Below are 18,400 nucleotides of genomic sequence, written 5' to 3'. Positions count from 1 at the left end.
TTTTCAAAATAGTTCTGTTGCGCATTATGGTTATATATCATATACTTCCATGCACACAATTCCAAGGAAGTGCTAAAGTTAATAAACTTGGAATTGGAAATTATGCCCTCAAACTCCGTCCTAGAGGAAAATTATCATTGATGGATATGCTATTATACTAACCTTGCATGAGAAGGAATTTAAAAAGTGTCTATTATGACAATCACTTCTTTATGGAGGAAGATGGGAACCACTCATGGAAAATTAAGGAAATTTGCTCTCACTTAAAGGCATGCACATTGTTAATACTTGTATTAAATATGTATATGTCACTACCTTTTTCAAATAGTTGGATTGTGGATTTAAGCTTCTATGTATTATATTGTTGGAATACGATAGCACTTTTTGGCATGCTAACAATACCAAAGGAAATTACATATTTTGTGTGTTTTGTCATTGCCACACAAGGCTATACACTTTGGAATTGGAAAATTTTCCATTGAACTCCTTGGTGGAGGAAAAGTATCATTGTTATACGACACACTATATGCAACTTCATCGTGAAGGGATTTAATTTATGTTTCTATTTTGGAACCCATTGTTTATGAAATACTATTTGGAAAAGGATGACTGGAAATATTGCTCAATGATAAAATCAGTGCATTATGGAATTTCACACAATGGTCTATTCTTTCTTGATGGTCCATTGGAAGTTAGCAACCCAATTTTTATTTGGGGAAGATATCTCCATACTAAGGAAAGATGATATTGGGAACACATGCTTGGAATTTACTATTTTTGTCATGGAACGACTTGGTCACATATCATGGAACCGTCGACTGGCTTACTAATTCCGGAATTCAAAACTTTAGTGGGAGGAATTTGGTTTTCTGAAGCACATATGTAACGGGTATTTAACTTGCACGCCTTTTCTTAAGGTGGAAGGAGATAAAAAAGCTTCACGTCATTCTTTATGTATACTTATGTTTTTTTTGGACACTCCCACTCGAGGTCAGATTGTTTATTTCTTTTCACTCATCAATGATTGCACTTTATATGGTCATATGTTTACCTTTAATTATACAAGTCGGAAGGTTTTATTGTGATGTTAACATGTTGTACTGAAGTGGAAAATCAGTTGATTAAAAGATTTCAAAGTTTTAACGACTGATTGGTGGGGGTAGTACACTTCAGGAATATAACGACTGAATAAGAGCATGAAACTTCATTCACCATTGTAATATATTGTATACTTCACATCATAGGAGGAACTGAATATCTTTAATACTCCCATATGCTTCACAATTGAGTGGAGGAATTGAATATCTTTGATACTCCATTGATCTTTTTTCCTTTGGAAGAAGCATTACATATTACGTATATAACTTTTTTCATCTAGCACAGTCACTTGTTATGGTTTGTAGACTGGAAGGAAGTATTTTATTTTGGAAGGAAATTCTCAAAGCACACATCAGGAATTTGTTAATTCTTATTCTAGTAGATCAACAGAATGTTTTTGATCTGGAAAAGGAAAACTGGTGGAAAGTGGGAGCACAATATTTTTATCGAAAATGGTGGAATTATTGGCAATCATACTAGAGTATATTCTTGACCCAAAGGAAACTACAAGTGAAACTCCTGACACTAACATGCTTAGGATAAGTGGGAGGAAATAACATGGAATATCATGTCTAGATTTTTGTCTATTGTTTGGGGAAGCCACTCTAAATTTTTAGAGGAATAACTAAAGTCTAGGTTTAAATATTCCATGAACGCAAGTTATGGGTGGAAGAAATGCGGGAAGGAATAAACTCAATGAGGAATAATAAAGTTTGGGAATTTATTATCTCACCAAAGAACCGCAGGCCCATTGTTCGTAAGTTTTTTATGTTTTACAAGGAATTAGGTTCAATGGAATATTATAATGCCACTCTTGTTATTCAATTCTTTACACAAAGGAATATATATATTTCTTGTAGAAACTTTTTCTCCGGAATTCAGGGAAAGAGGAAATAAATACATGGTTTGCTATTAATGATGGTCTTATAATAAGCTTCACATCAATGGAATAGCAGGTCACATGGTTTTCTAGAGGAAGAAAAACGGCCATCTACAAATGTAAGTGTAAAATATTTTGCATCACTATTATATATGTTAATGGTAATGTTACATTGATGGAAGTGAAAGCTTGGTTGTCTTGTAACTTCCAAATGAAAGGCATGTTTGAGACTTCCGTTTTTTGGGAGTGGAAATACATAGTAAGTGTAGCGATACATTTTTTGTGGGAAATTGCAAACCTGTTAAAATACCTTGATAAGGGGAATCATACTCATTGAGGAATTATGTTTGAACTCCTGAGGAAAATTGGGATACTGAATGGTATTGGAATTTGTATTAATTTTTTTTTGTTATACTATGAATCTTAGCTACCGGAATTTATTGGTTCATTCAAGCAATGTAAGGAAATATGAGTGGCTAAGGGAATCTCACACATCATATGAGATCGTGGAATGTGCATCACAACCTGTCAACTATTCTTGAGTTTTTTGGTTAAAAGTAAACACATTGAGGAAGTTACCATTGCATACACTAGGTGTGGAATGATTAGACTCAGGTACGTATATTTCATTTATTTGTATAATAATACTAATATGGTGCAGGTTCACTGACTATAGTCAGGAATTGTTTTCAACACATGTTTACACATGGAACTTCATTTATTGATTAATATGTTTCAGCCAAGTGGGAGATGTTGGATATTTATGTGGCTTTCAACATTTATTCAACATGACTATTATTTATTTAAATCAACTTGGAATTATTCATATTATTAATGTTTATGACGGGGAATAACTGATGCGGAATTTTACTCGAGGAAGTAAAACTCGAGGTGCCGAGAACGACTGTGATGGAATACAATAGAGGAATTAATAGGGATCGACTCTACTGGAATTTATATGTACGTACGTATTTTCCCGGGACATCACAGGGTGGAAGAGCTGGGTTTGTTTTGCAGGATCGGCTCTGCAGGCTGTTGACCCACATGATTAAGATTGGAAGTTGATCTCACGTATACAATCTAATCATGCACATGACTCACACATGTGTGCTAGGGACTAATATATTTAGACTCGGAAAACTGGCATGTTTTATCGTGGTTGGTAACATTGCCTAGGAGTCGTACGGATCTTTCCGGAAACAGGTGGAATAATAAAAGGCCTGGAAGTGGAGTCTATAAATAGGTCCCTACCCTCTAGCCTCAATATGGATTGTGAGCGGCACCACGGAAAAGGCAGAGGAATTAGAGGGTAGACCGCATAGCCCACAATCCAACACCTTCTCTCTTCAGCAGGCTGCATGTGATGCATTCAAGATTCAATCAATTCAGAAAACCAACATTTCTGGTTTGTAGTTGTACCGTAGGTGTGCTGTCACACTCTGGGCACGTGGTGCATTCAAGTTTCAACCACCACTGTTATGGTCCTGTCTGGGAGAGACTACTACATAGGAAGAATGATTAGTGCTGTCGGTGTGCCAATTGTTAATGTGGTACGATCGTTGCCCTGTCCTTATTGTACGTCTGCCCAAGAAGAATGATCAGCGCTGAGCTGTTGCAAGACTGGATAGTTTGTATTGGTTCCCAGAAATCAGACTTATCACTTGGTTCCCAGAAATAGAACGAGCCAATTTGCAATGGAAGAATAAATGTTTTATTTTCTCATCATGGTGACAAAAGACACATTGAGGACTTCCATGCCAATTCCTCTTAATAATATTATCTTTAGTAAGAATGACTCTGCGACGAAGATACCATGCGTATTTTATTCTTAAGAGGTATGCTCATCTTTCAGATCTTCTTGTTATTATCCATTGGCACATCAGACTGGATTAACGCTCTATACATAGACTCCACGGAGAATTGTTCATTCCCATGTAGGTTTCAGCGGAATACATCGGACCCATGTGACAATTGCATCATGGACAATCGCTCGAGCAGGATGTTCCATGATTGTAGCCTAGGACCAAATAAATCACTTTTGAACGTCACATCTGGTGGAAATGATTCCAATACCGTGGCAATAGTATCCCCCTTGTGACGCACAATGTTGTATAGAACCGGATATTGTTCTCAGAGCGTGGCATTTCCTAGCCACTTATCTTCCCAGAATCTAATTTCCGGACCATCCTTAATCGAGAAGGATCCATAACAGAAGAAATATTTGTTCGTAGCCATTAGCCCCGCCCAAAAGTGAGAGTCCCCAGGCTTCCAGTATACTTGTGATACTGCCTTGGAACCCACATATTTCCTCCTGAGGAGGGTTTGCCATGCACCATCTTCCGTCAGTAGTTTAAACAACCATTTGCCGAGGGGGGCCCTATTCTTAACCTCAAGGTCATGAATGCGCAACCCGCCTTGGTCTTTGGGGCGGCAAACCACACTCCATTTAGCCAGTCGATATTTCTTTCTCTCGCTATCTCCTTGCCAAAAGAATCTTGATCGGAAATAATCCAGTCTATGTAAAACTCCTTTCGACAACTGGAAGAAGGAAATCATATATAGTACCATATTACTTAGTACTGAATTTATGTGGACCAATCTTCCACCCAGAGACAACAGTTTACCTTTCCAACTGCTAAGTCTTTTTTGCAGTCTCTCCTCGACGTGTTTCCATTCAGTATTTGTGAGCCTCCGATAATGTATTGATATCCCCAAATATGTGATTGAAAACTGGCCCAACTTGCATCCGAATAGGTCGGCATACAAATGAGCCTCATCTTGAGCCTCACCAAAACAAAACAATTCACTTTTATGAAAAATGATCTTAAAACCTGAGATTGCTCGAATGCTGATAAAATTAATTTCAGATTTCTCACTTTCTCGAGGTTATGATCCATGAAGAGAATCGTACCGTCGACATATTGAAGAATAGAGAGTCCACCATCAACTAGATGATTTACTACCCCATCAATTTGGCCATCAAGTTTGGCATGCTCAATCATGACCGCTAGCATATCTGCCACTATATTGAATAGCATGGGCGATAGCGAGTCACCTTGCCGCAATCCCTTCTTCGTTTGGAAGTAGTGGCCAACGTCATCATTGACCTTAATGTTAACACTACCTCCAGAAACGAAGCTATGGATCATAGCACACCACTCGGCAGAAAATCCTTTCATTCTGAGAGTCGGTTGAAGAAAGGGCCATTTGACTTTGTCATAAACTTTTTCAAAGTCTATTTTGAGTACCACCCTATTCAAATTTTTCCGATGTAATCATGGACTGTTTCATGAAGGATAACAACTCCATCTGTGATGTTTCTACCTTGCATAAAAGTTGTCTCTGAAGGACGTACCACATGTTCAGCAACCGAATTCAGACTAATAGTCGCAACCTTCGTGAATATTTTATAACTAACATTAAGGAGGAAAATTGGTCTATATTTTTGTATCCTTTCAGCCTTATTAATCTTAGGTAATAAAATAATCTCACCGAAGTTTAAGAGAAATAAATCTAGTTGGCCAACATGTAGGTAACTAAACAGTAGTAGGAGATCCGGTTTGATGACTTCCCAGAAGTTCTAATAGAACTCCGCGGGGAAACCATCCGGACCCAGGGCTTTGTTGTGCTCCATTAGGAAAACCGTCTTTCTAACTTCCTCCTCGGAGTATGGGGCAGTTAGAAGGTTGTTTTCCTCATCAAAGACCTGGGGGATGTCATCTGTTCGGGACTCATCCATCGAGAAGTTTCCTTCCTCTGGGGATCCAAACAAATTGTGATATAAGATTTAAGTTTCTCATGCCCCTCAATTGTGCCCTCATCCTGTTGTAGGGAATGAATAAGTTTCTTCCGATGTCTGCCATTGGCAACTCCATGAAAATATCTAGTATTCGAATCACCTTTCAAGATAAATTGAGAGTTAGAATGCTGGTACCATTTGAATTCCTCTTCACGCAGCATGTTAGCTATCTGCGCATTCGATTGACTCTTGATCTCGATTTCATGCTCAGATAGAGGTCTAACCTTTGCCAAAACTTCTAATTCATCAATGATAGATGAAAGACGAAGCTTCTCCTTTTTGAGGATACCCACCGTATGCCTAGCCCAACCACCAAGGAATTTACGTAATGCACGCATTTTGTTATTCCATTTTTGTATTGGGGTATGCCCGGCCACCGGTTTCACGCACACCTCCTTGACCATGTCATGGAAGCCATCCCGATGCAACCAACCAAGTTCGAACTTGAACTTGCGTCTATGTTGTGGTCGTGGCAAACCAGTAGTTAGGAGAATGGGTGTGTGGTCTGATAAGGCCTCGATACTAGCATTTTAATGATCATGAAATGAACTGGGTACTAACCGGTAATGTCAGTCCCCTGCTTTTATTGTGCTGTTAATAAAGCTGCTGCCGGAGACACCCATTTTTTTAGCGGTTAAATAAAGGAGGAGAAATGGCATATGCTTTCTGTTTGCGTCAAATAATCCTGCTTTTGTACTGCAGTTACTACTGCTATCAGCAATGCACTTCTCTTTTTATGTAAGGAAAAAAAACAATGTCAAGCACAAAGTCCCAATTCTATGCACATGCATAGAACCTAGGACTTGTCTCTGTACTGTTCATGCATGATGCATGCTTGGGTGGAAAGGGAAATATGATATTACTGATTTTCTGAAGTACGAGTTCAGTTATAATCTGTTCACTAAACTAAAATCACGTTGCTTCTTATGGATTGAAGGGAGTATCGTTTATTTCTCTTTTAATCCAGTCCTCTGTCTTTCATAGTACTGTTAGTAAAGCTGCTACCATCACCACCCAAGAGCCCTGTTTCTCTACAAAAAATGCCTGCACTAGCAGCTAACTAGCTTATACCCGCGCGGCGACACGCCGCGCCCTGTTGGCAGTGTATGCCATTGTATGTTGTTGTTGATAAATTTTTCTTATTTGTTAGTCCTCTTAAAGGGTGCAGATTGTAGAATGGTGTTCACGGATGTTTATTTATTTAATTTAAGCTAATTCCAAAAATTTACATGAAAAAACTACAGCGCAGATCGAAATAAAACAAAATTGCATTAGTTTAACATAAACAGAGTAAGAGCAAGTAGATCATATGTGCCAAAGTTTGTGCACTCATATACAGATCACAACAACATAATTCAATTTTCATCTGACAAGGAAGCCATAATCGTGCCATTTTCAGTTTCTCCACTCTCCATTTGCGGGAGCGCTGCTTGCTTCTACCACTTCTTCCGTCTCTGTTTGCACATTGTGTGCTTGCCATTGTGCACAATCTTCTTTTAGCCATCGTCCCATCTCTTCTATGTATGCAAAATGTTGGTCGGACTTGGTGGGGGGTGGAATAGCAGGATGTAGACACCTAGTACATTAAGTAGGTCAAAGACGTTCATCCATGATTTCACTAGGGACAGGAGTGCCATTAGAAATGAAGGCATCATTAAGCATATCGATGATGCTAGCTTGAGAAAGCAGCAGCGGATTACGTGGAATATATGGCTGTGAAGAAATGTGAATAGGTGGAGATGACTCCTGGTTTTCCATGCGTGAACAGGGCTAGGGGAAATAAAGAATTCTTACCACTTGCAAGGGTAAACAAACCGAAGTTGTACTATCATAAATGCATAGTTACTTCAATAAACAGAACAGAACAATTTGACAGCTAGGTACATTGGTACAATTGTACATGCGTGTTTCTTTATAGAGGGAGTACTTATTATTCACACCAAGCTGATAAATACATAAAAGAATGGTTAGTTGGAGAAAATGTCGGCAAAGAAACATTCAGAAACTAAAGAGAAATGAAGCAGCAGAATCACTTATTTATCATTGTCTATAGAAATAAGGACATGATTCAGTGGACAAAGTGGGCAAAGAGACATTCGAAGGGAATTAAACCAGTAGAGCCACTTCAATATAGTCTCAGTTGTACAATTCAAACTGACTACAATGGTTTAATTTGCACGCCCAGCCCCACAACAGTATTGAAGTGTCATGTTGCTATTTTCCACACTAAGAAAACACCGAACGTACTTTGAAGAGAACTCACCAGATATTGATTGCTAGTAATGTATATATGTTTTTTCTTTCAAAAAGATTAGCCCCAGTTTGGTTCGGACAGATAACACTTCAGTACATCATCAGTGGACTTCCAAGTCCAAAAAAGAAACGTTTTGAAGGACTATACTCTTTTGCTTCTTCTAATCCACACCTACATTAATCCAGCTACAATGATTGGAGAAAGTAAATAGGATGAAAGATGAAGTAATTTGAAAGTGAAGCATCATACTAAGCGAATTATCATGATCATACAGTAAAGTAAGATAACAACGATACTAATCCATCTCTTGTATGCCTGAACTTATTGTACCTTTCAATTATGATGCTGATGTTTAGATTAACAAAGATAAAAAATTAATATATTTTCAAGCTAGGTTCTAGCTAGATCATCTACTGGAGGCATATGAAGAATACAAAGAACACATTACCATCTCTATGCGCTGTTGGAACACCTTGAGAAGTTGGAAATTGATAGATGCGATGTGCTCGTCCACTGGCCAGAGAAAGTGTTCCAAAGCTTGGTATCCTTGAGGAGGTTAGCGACTAAAAGCTGCCCAAATCTGATAGGATACGCACAAGGTCATCTTGAGCCATCAGCATTCGCAAGGACTCAACACCTGCCAGGTCTGGAGTCTCTTGAGTTATGGAATTGTACAAGTTTGGTAGAGATGCTCAATGTCCCGACATCTCAAGAGGTTGGATATTCGTTTGTGCCATAAGCTTGAGGCCATATTTGGCAAGCAGCAGGGCATGTCAGATTTAGTCCAAGGATCTTCTAGCAGTGAAGCAATCATGCCTGCAACTGTATCAGAGTTGCCATCCTCACCCATGAATCACTTTTGTCCATGCCTCTCAGATCTATCTTTATTTGGATGTGGAAGCTTACCAGCGGTTCTAAATCTGCCTCCATCCTTAAAGACCATATTAATTGTTAACTGCAATAGTATTCAAGTCCTGACATGTCAGCTGGGTGGGCTCCAAAAACCAGAAGCCACTACCTCCTTAAGCAGAAGTCCTATCATGCCAGAACCACCAGCAGCAGCAACAACTGCAAGAGAGCATTTACTTCCTCCCCATCTCGAATCTCTAATAATACTGAACTGTGCTGCTGGCATGTTGGGTGGGACTCTCCGTCTGCCTGCACACCTCAGGAGACTGGACATCATCGACACAAGTGGGTTGACATCGCTAGAGTGTCTGTCGGGAGAGCACCCCCCATCGCTGGAAGTCCTTAATCTTCAAAAATGCAGTACCCTGGCATCCCTGCCAAATGAGCCGCAAGTATACAGGTCTCTCTACATTCTTGAAATTACAGGGTGCCCTGCTATAAAGAAGCTCCCTAGATGCCTGCAGCAGCAGCAATTGGGCAGCATGAGAAACAAAATACTAGATGCCCGTTATGAAGGTATGCTTGCAGCACGTCCTTCTATCTTTGCCACATTTAATAAACAGATGCAGTCACCCATTCCATTAAATCTACGACGCCAGCATGTTTGTACAAGTTTGTTCTCCATTATTTTACTTTTTTACGGTATAAATTTTTATGTTACATTAGTTTGTACATGTTTGTTCTGATGCCATTTGCAATATGTTTTTTTTTTGGAAAAGGGGTGATACCCCGGCCTCTGCATCAAAAAGATGCATACGGCCCTTTTATTAACCAAAAGGTAGTGTCCACAAGGTGCCAAAAGTCTCAAAAAATCAAAGCACAAACAGCTCACACAGAGCCAAAAAGGGGCTAGAAACACCAACTAGCCTAGAAAAGGCGCCATAACCGGCTGGCTAAAAATAAATAGGAGATCAAGCTATCCTATTACATGACCGCCATCCAAACCGGTTGAAATATCCCGAGCTACCATCTCCCATCGGAACGACCCAGTAACCAAATGCTCCCTGGCCTCCGTCTGGGTGAGTAGCGACCACGAACGGATCAATCCCGTAGTTCGGAATATGACCTGCAAAAAGTGAATACATGATATTCTGTTAAAAACCAAATCATTTCTGCAAGTCCAGATAGTCCACAGTAAAGCACAAACTCCAACCCGAATATGTCTCGCTAAGTTACGCTCAATCCCATTAAGCCATGTCCCAAATAACGCAGAAACAGAATTCGGTGGAGTGATACTAAAAGCAATGTGGATCGTCTGCCAAAGTACCTTGGCTAACGGGCAATCAAAAAAGAGATGTTTGATAGTCTCATTCCGATCACAGAAACTACACCTAGTAGGTCCTGTCCAATTACGCTTCAAAAGATTGTCCTTCGTTAAAATAACTTGTTTATGGACAAACCACATAAACACTTTTATTTTCAAAGGAACTTTGACATCCCAAACATACTTGGACGTAGGTATGGATTGTGAGTTGATAACATCAATATACATTGATTTAACCGTGAATATTCCAGATTTAGTCGGTTTCCAGCGTAATTCATCGGGTTGCTGTGTAAGCTGGACTTCCATCAGCCTCCTAACTAGATGGATCCATTGTTCCCAACGATTGCCCGCTAGCGTGCGTCTGAACTGAATATTAAGGGGGATCGATTGAAAGACCGATGCAACGAACACCTCACTTCGTTGCACAATACGGTATAACGACGGATATTGGATAGCCAATGGTGTGTCGCCGAGCCAAGTATCTTCCCAGAAACGTGTACTCGAGCCGTTTCCAATAACAAACTTCGTCCTATTGAAGAAAGATTGTTTGACTTTCATCAAGCCTTTCCAGAATGGCGAATCGGTCGGCCTAACAGTGACCTGGCACAAAGTTTTTGTCTGGAGGTACTTGTTGCGAAGGATTTGAGCCCACATAGCGTCATTCTCCAATGAGAGCTTCCACAGCCACTTGCTAAGAAGGCATTTATTCTTCACTTCTAGATTCTCAATACCTAGACCTCCTTGGTCTTTTGGTCTACAGATGATGTCCCATTTAGCAAGCCGATATTTTCTTTTAAGCTCATCACCCTGCCAAAAGAAGCGCGATCTATAGAAGTCCAGTCTCTTCCTAACCCCAACTGGAACCTCAAAGAACGATAGGAGAAACATTGGCATACTCGTGAGCACCGAGTTAATCAGGATTAATCGGCCTCCGTATGACATGAGCTTACCCTTCCAAGAGCTCATTTAAACCGAAGACATGGAAGGAGATACCAAGGCTAGTCCGGGAGCGGAGGAAGGCCGCTCAAGAAGCGAGGGAGCGCCAGCAATCTGCCATGCAGGAGTAAACAGGTCAGAAACCATGTAGAAAGGGCATGTATTTTGATTGCTCTGAACAATGTACAAGATTATGCCGTGACTGTAATCAATGCGCTTTGTTGAGCTTTGGCCTCTACCTTGTTTAGATATTTGTAATGCGAATCAAACAAATATCACCGGTTTAGTAGAAGTTAGGATAATATACTCACATGTATGTCTGTGAGCTATCTATGTATCTATCTGTTTTTGCTTTTCTTAGTTAACTGACAAGACACTGGCCTTTAACTTGTTCAATAAAGTTTTTCAACTGGCCCTGATTGTTGCTCTGCTCTGCTCTGCTAGGGGAATGGCATGTGATTGCTTCTACAGCTGAACTGTGCCGCAGTCCACTCTCCGTCGAGAACTGCCGGGGCCTGCGGTGTAGGGCGACTACTGCTTGGCATCGAGTCAAGCATCTCTGAATCAACATCCTAGACCAAGGCCATCTCATGTTTGCTGCTGCCCAGTCAAGCTAGGAAACACAGGGAAGAAACAACATAGAAAGGGCATGGTAGTTTATTTTATTTTGCTTCAGAAATTATACCTATTTATATCATGAACTCATGATTGTTATCTGCTCCGTTAAACTCTGACCTTTATCTTGTCGTTAAAGATTCAGATACTTGCCAGGTAGGTTTAGTAGAAGCTAAGGTACTTGTAATGTGAGCCTCATATATATCTAGTTTCAGCCTTGCTACTTTAGTTGAGAAGACAATGGCTTTTATCTTGTCCAAAGGGTACTAATATTTAAACAGTGATTTCGTTTATTTGCTCCGGTGCCTTTCTGGCCCTGCTTGCTTGACGCGAGTTTTACAGACATATAGTGAGGTGTGGGAAGGGTGTCACCATCTCTGGATTATGCAGATGTAATGTACATCTAAGCAGCAGTTTGATCTGTGTGTATGAGAGGCATTTCTCATTCATATGTAAGACTGGTTGAATGCGATGGCCCTGTATGTGTAGTTGAGAAACTTATCAACATCGACAGTTGAATTGCTCTGCTCTGCTGCAAAACTCTATGTTTGCCTGTGGAGGAATGAATATTTCAGTTTCAGAATTTGTGAACCATTGCTCTGCTCTAGTTTCAGCATCGTTTATTTAGTTACCGGAATGAATGGCTTGGACTGCTTCTGCAACTGAACTTTTGTGCTACGGCTGCTCCAGATCGAGAATTGTGGTGCATGCGGACTGCAGTGTAGGGTGAGTGCTCGGCGTCAGAGTCGAGCTAGATCGCTGACTCACATCCCAGGCCGGCCGAGATGATCTGCTCTGGATTTAGTTTGCTGCTTGTCCTTTGATGGGTGTGCACAACAGGGCCAGCAGCAGTGTAGGCTTCCCTTTCCTCTTTCCAGTGTTCTCTGTAGCCAGTATAGTGTTGCAGATATCTTAATAACTTGGTGGCTGCTGCTTACGATGGGTGTTGCAGCAGGAACCGAAAGAGCCTGCTCAGTATGCACTTCAATGAAGAAGCAATGGACGGATGTTCAGATACATCCGTTTGAGCGACAGCTACTTCTGGAAGGAGGGAGTATTATGTAAGATTTTGTGTCCTTTCCCTTGATTACTTTTGGTGCAGCTTCTGTTGATGGTTTGCATGCTCTTCTTCTCAAGGATTTACTTTCTCTTAGTGCCTGTGTTTTGTATGTTTCTTTAGAGCCTCCTGCAGTCAATCAGGCACTTCTCTGCTTTTGTAGACTACTGTCATTATTGGTAATGCCCTTCACCCGAGATTCATTTTACTTAGGAAATTAGGCTCAAACAAGCACCTCCTGCTCTGCCGGTAGCTAGCTTAATTCCCAGGTTTGGTACAGGTTGTGATGCATACTCATGTTTGTGAGCTAGTATATATTAGTTTCAGTGTCGTTTGCTGGTCTAGAGATTTGGCTGTAACTTGTTCAGATACTTTGTGTTAAACACTTAAACTGTACAATTGACCTGCTGCAGTAATTTTGACAGCTGAGATGGATGGGATGAGCTGCATATCATTCTCTGATTGGGAGTAACAGGTTGTTGTTGTTTGGTTCTGATGTTGCTACGCTGTGGTGGTGGTCAGAATTATCTTCCTAATCCCATTTCTTTTGTTCTATTTCAGAGGGGAAAAACATCCATTTCTTTTAGTGTTTGTTACCTCTGCAGCCTCCTGTAGCCAGTCAGCGCTCTGCTTCTGTACCACTGTTTGTACTGCTCCACAAAGTACGTCGCTGTCGCCACCGAGAGCCCTGTTTCTCTGGTATGCCACGGCTAGGTAAAATCAGGCTTTTACATTCCTATATGCTTTTCCATGTTAAGTGAAAGTTGGGAAAAAGCCTCACATTTGTCAACTCCATATGGTCATGTGTTAGCAGAAGCTGATAGACTCACATTGGTGCATAGTGGAGACACTGGCCTTTAACTTGTCCACATTCTTTTTAAAACAGTGATGATTTTGTCTGCTTCAATACCAGGGAGATTTAAACTTAACATCCAGGAATAAACCGTGATTTTTCTTCTGTTTTCTTATTTTTCTCTTTCATTTTCTTTTTTCCATTCTATTTTTAAAACAAATCGTGAACTATTTTTGAATTTTGAATTTTTTCTTAAATCTGTGAACTTTTTAAATTCGTGAACATTTTCTCAAATTTATGATTTTTTTATAATGCGTGAACTTTTTTTTCAAATCCAAGAACTCTTTTCAACTTTTACGAACTCTTTTTAGAGCCTGCCATATTTTTCAAATTGTGACCATTTTATAATCGGCTTTGTTGAGCATTGGCCTCAACCTTGTTGAGATATCTGTAATGTGAATCAAACGGATCTCCCCGGTTCAGTAGAAGTTAGGATAATATATACACATGTGTGTCTGTGAGCTATCTATGTATCTATCAGTTTTTGCTTTGCTTAGTTAACTGAGAAGACACCGGCCTTTAATGTGTTCAATAAACTTTTTCAACTGTGGCTTTATCTGCGGATTTTCTTGGGTGATAGGCCTGATTTCTGATTGTTGCTCTGCTCTGCTCTGCTAGGGGAATGGCCTATGTTTGTTTGTACAACTTAACTGTGCCGCTGTTGCTCTCGGTTGAGAACTGTCGGGGCCTGCGGTGTAGGGTGACTACTGCTTGGCGTCGAGTCTGAGCATCTCTGAATCAACATCCTAGGCCGAGGCCATCTCATCTTTGTTCTTGTTTGCTGCTGCCCAGCCAAGCGAGGAAAACAGGGAAGAAATAACAGTTGAATTGCTCTGCTCTGCTGCAAACTGTATGTTTGCCTGTGGAGGAATGGATTCCAGTTTCAGTATTTGTGAGCTACCCCTATGTACTATCTAGTTTCAGCATCGTTTATTAGTTTAGAAGACATTTACTGTTGACCTTTTTACGTGTTCAGAACACGTGCTATTTGAAATGTAATTCTTTTTTTTACCTGTTTCGATACTTGTACAGATCAAGTAGTCCAAGTTGGGGGGAGAAAAAGCTCAGGTCCATGAACTGTTTGCTCCTGTCTAGCATCTGTCTGTCTGTACAAAAGGAGTTGGGATGTGTACTCACGCTTGTGAGCTGCCTATGAATCTATCTAGTTTCAGCGGCATTATGTAGTTGACAAGACATTGATTGATTGGCCTTCAACTTGCCGACAAACTTTGCTGTACCGCGGCAATGCTGGTTACTGGGGAGATAGATGTTGGGGGTCTCTGAGTAGATGGCTACAGCATGCCGAATCATCCTTTAGCAGGAGGTAATAAAGATTCAACTTGTTGATAAACTTTGCTGTCTGTGATTGCTTGCACCGCCGTCGCTCGCAGTGGCGAATTGTTGGGGCCTGCAATGCACTGTGATTGCTTGACGTTGAGTCGACTACCGCTGAATCACATCCCAGGCCAGCCAAGACGATCTATCTGATCTGGATTTGGTTTGCTGCTTGTCCTTTGGGTGGATCAGCAGCAGTTTACTCTTCAGTTGCGTCTGTCTGTTCCTTGATGTGGCCCACAAACGATCTGATATCTGAATAACTTGCTGGCTGCTTACGAGGGAGGACCCAAGATGCAGGAACCAAAAGAGCAGGCTGAGGATGTTGAGTCTGCTTTCTTCCTATCAGTTTTATTTTAGCTTCAATAAACTAGTGAGCTTGGCATCATTCAACTGGAACCTTACTCGGCACTGTTCAGTATATGAAACTTACGGGCTTTCGGTAAGGTCAGAAATGCGCCGGACATGTTTGCAAATCTGTCCAACTTATACTCTTGTACTCTTGTATAAGTTGGTTACTGTAGATAATTCAAGACAACTTATATAAGTTCTTGATATACTCTTGTACTCTCGGAGTGATGAAACGTGTCGGAAAGGTGTGGGAATATCACGTTCTTTTACTCTTGTATAAATTGGTTACTACTAGATAATTCAAGACAAATTGGTTTGCAAATGCGATTACCCTTCTCAACGGGAGACTCATTCAACTTGTTGCCATTCTTTTCAGGTGAACTAACTTCAACCTAACATCAGTATTTTTTTCCATCAATTTGGGTTTGGCAAGGAATCATAAACGAAACATGCAATTTGGATGGTCGCACGACTCAAAAGACATGATAAACAGTTATTGACTGGCTTGCTCAAGACATATCCAATGCTCACAGTTTATTTATTTATTTCCTAAAAGGATTATATATAGTCCACTGTCTTAGGGTGTGAAAGTGAATGCCATATGTTTCCAGATTTGCTTCTCTCTTTATCCAGCTGTAGTCTATCTAAAATATTGGAGAAAAACAAATATACATGTATCCTCTCCCGCCTAATCCACCTCCCAATGTTTGTCCTCAGCAGTACAAGTCAATCGGCCACAACACTGCCTTTGTCGAGCCAGAGCTCATGTCGACGCCATCATTCGACCTTGCAATGACGTTGGAGTCCAACGTCACGGTCATGACCATCGCAACCTCGTCGGTGAACGAGGGGAGCACAAAGACAAGCCACGCAAACTCCTAGTTTGTGAGTAGCGTTGGTGGAAGCATCACACTTCGCTGATATGCTGATGGAGGCCAGCAACGGCAAGGCGGTCTGCTTTGATCCCTCCAAGGAGTTACCCAAGCCCCGTGACACTAGCTGTTCATACAGTCGGCGTGTACGAGACGTCGCCCATTCTCACCCTGGCCTCCACTTTCAAGATCGTGTGAAAAAAGTCTATTCGCCTCGTTTCAGTGTTTATTTAATTGGCTTCATTAAATTAACCTATGAGCACAGTATTGTTCAGTCTGAACCTTAATCACCGAGACGCTCGGTAGTGTCAACTCAAGTTCAGGTTGGGAATGAGTTTGGGAGTCAAACGTCTCGATGTACAGTGTGTGGGAAGGCACGCACAATGTGTGGATCATGGCGTGTTTAGCGCGAGTACTTTGTTATATGTGTTCCTTCTTCGTGTTTGTCCAGCCCCCGTGTGTGTCCAGATTCCAGCTATGTGATTCAAGGCCTGAACTCACATCATGGCCTAACCTCAGCTTCCCTATCCCGTTACACCTCCTGTCACTTTTGTTCTTCTTTTCTCCTTCAAAACAGGGTTACGTTTGTTCCTGGCGATCTCTCGTTTCGTCCATGGATTTTTGATCTCGCTGATCTGAAAAACTGGATTACAGTACATCAACTACCATTGTCGATGTCTCGTGTAGTCAAATTGGTTAGTGTATTCAGAAAAGTTGAAGTCACCGTCACACTGAGACACACATATGCTTCGGGAGACGACTTTTTGCCATAGATTAGGTTGGAGACTGCACTTGTTCGACTCCGATTCATCACAGGCCAAGAATCAAAGGTCCCTTCTCACAAGCAATCCTGGTTCATACCGATGGTTGGGCGGCACTGCCAAATCAACCTTCTGTAGGAGGAATTAATACAGCTTCAACTTGTTGAGAAACTTCGCTGTAGTCTGCAGTTTGGAGCCCAGTGGAAAGACCTTGTGATAGTAGGCCTACCCGATGTACACGGGGAATAACTTGTGATTGCTTCTGCAGCTCTACTGTACTGCAGTGGCTGTAGCTGTCGATAGAGAATAATCTGGGCCAGCAGTGTAGGGTGACTGCTTGGTGTGAGTTGTGTCGAGCATGAGCATCACTGAATCACATCCCAGCCCGACCAAGACGATCTGCTCTGGATTTGGTTTTCTGCTGCTCCTTTCCTTGCGGTTGATGTGTACAACAGCAGTTTAGTCTTCTTGTTCGCTGTAGCCTAGCTAGTAGGTGTTGTAGAGTACTAGGCTAGCATGCGGTACTGCTCCAGCATGCAACTCATGTGAACGGCCATCACTATGACCAAGCCCACTATCAAAGATGATGCCATCTATCCATCTCGTTCAACATTTGTGAAGACGGTTTCTATTCCCGAGACCAAGAAATTTAAGCATTTCACAAAGGCGCAAGAAGCGGCCAGGGAGGACATTTTGAGCGTGTTGCATGCTAGGTCTGAAATTGGTCCGGAGGGAAGAGGATGGGAGGGAGAGGAGCGGCGGCTAGGCGGGCGAGAGGTGGTGAAGATTTGGTTGAGAAGGCTGGAGGGAAGGGGAGTGTTTGGGTTAGGGGACGACAGGTTGAGCGGTCAATGGTGTCACCGCTCATGGGCCGAACTTGACAACCGATCTTTGATGGCGATCTATCTGTAATGTTCTTTGCAGTAGTGATCTTTCTCAATGGTCAAAAGTACATCTAGATAGTAGTTTGCCAAATGCGCAACGTGATGTCGTGTATGGATTAATGGTATGAGAAAATAGACAAACAACTATTAAATATGTATAAGTATTATTTTTTATGAACAAAGAACAAATGAGGAATAAACCATATGCAAATTGTGAAACAAATAAAAAATATATTTTTTTAGTTTTCCTACCTTGATATCTAAGAGCATCTCCGGCCGTTGGACGGCTCAAATAATCACAGCCTGGGGGCGAACCGGCGCTAAAATCGGCCTGGGGGCGATCGCGTTCCCAGCCGACGCCCCCAGGGTCGGCCCCCAGGCGCCCGTTTTAATATTTTTTTGAACATTTATTTGATTAAAATTCGGAGAAAACGGGACAAATATTCGGCAAATCAAATATTCATTAAAACTTCGGCGAACCGAAATAGTTTTTATTACATACATAATAATCTTAGAAAAAAACAAAAACGGC

General features: G+C 41.2%; 1 protein-coding gene and 1 long non-coding RNA gene across 2 annotated transcripts; both read left to right on the top strand.

The window, feature by feature from the left end:
- Nucleotides 1-9,071: 9,071 nt before the first annotated feature.
- On the top strand, nt 9,072-11,271 carry LOC147988266 (uncharacterized). Its single transcript, XM_087534402.1, has 2 exons — nt 9,072-9,460; nt 11,166-11,271. Exons 1-2 carry the CDS (start codon nt 9,072-9,074, stop codon nt 11,269-11,271), a joined length of 495 nt encoding a protein of 164 aa, XP_087390528.1.
- A 298-nt stretch (nt 11,272-11,569) lies between these two features.
- Nucleotides 11,570-14,995, top strand: LOC147988265 (uncharacterized). The gene is made up of 5 exons (XR_015604440.1): nt 11,570-12,608; nt 12,711-12,816; nt 13,238-13,287; nt 13,374-13,526; nt 14,284-14,995. It is a non-coding gene; the product is annotated as an uncharacterized LOC147988265 (long non-coding RNA).
- Nucleotides 14,996-18,400: the final 3,405 nt, after the last annotated feature.

Source organism: Triticum urartu, chromosome 1A (assembly GCF_056163025.1).
Source record: "Triticum urartu cultivar PI428250 chromosome 1A, HENAU_Tu73, whole genome shotgun sequence".
Lineage (NCBI taxonomy): Eukaryota > Viridiplantae > Streptophyta > Magnoliopsida > Poales > Poaceae > Triticum > Triticum urartu.
The sequence above is the reverse complement of the archived record's forward strand: the minus strand, read 5'-3'. Positions and strand labels throughout refer to the sequence as shown.

Coding starts and splice junctions, on each gene's coding strand:
- LOC147988266 (XM_087534402.1), top strand. CDS start 9,072: ATGCCAGAACCACCAGCAGCAGCAACAACTGCAAGAGAGCATTTACTT. Junction 9,461..11,165: donor GATGCCCGTTATGAAGGTAT/GCTTGCAGCACG, acceptor CCCTTCCAAGAG/CTCATTTAAACCGAAGACAT.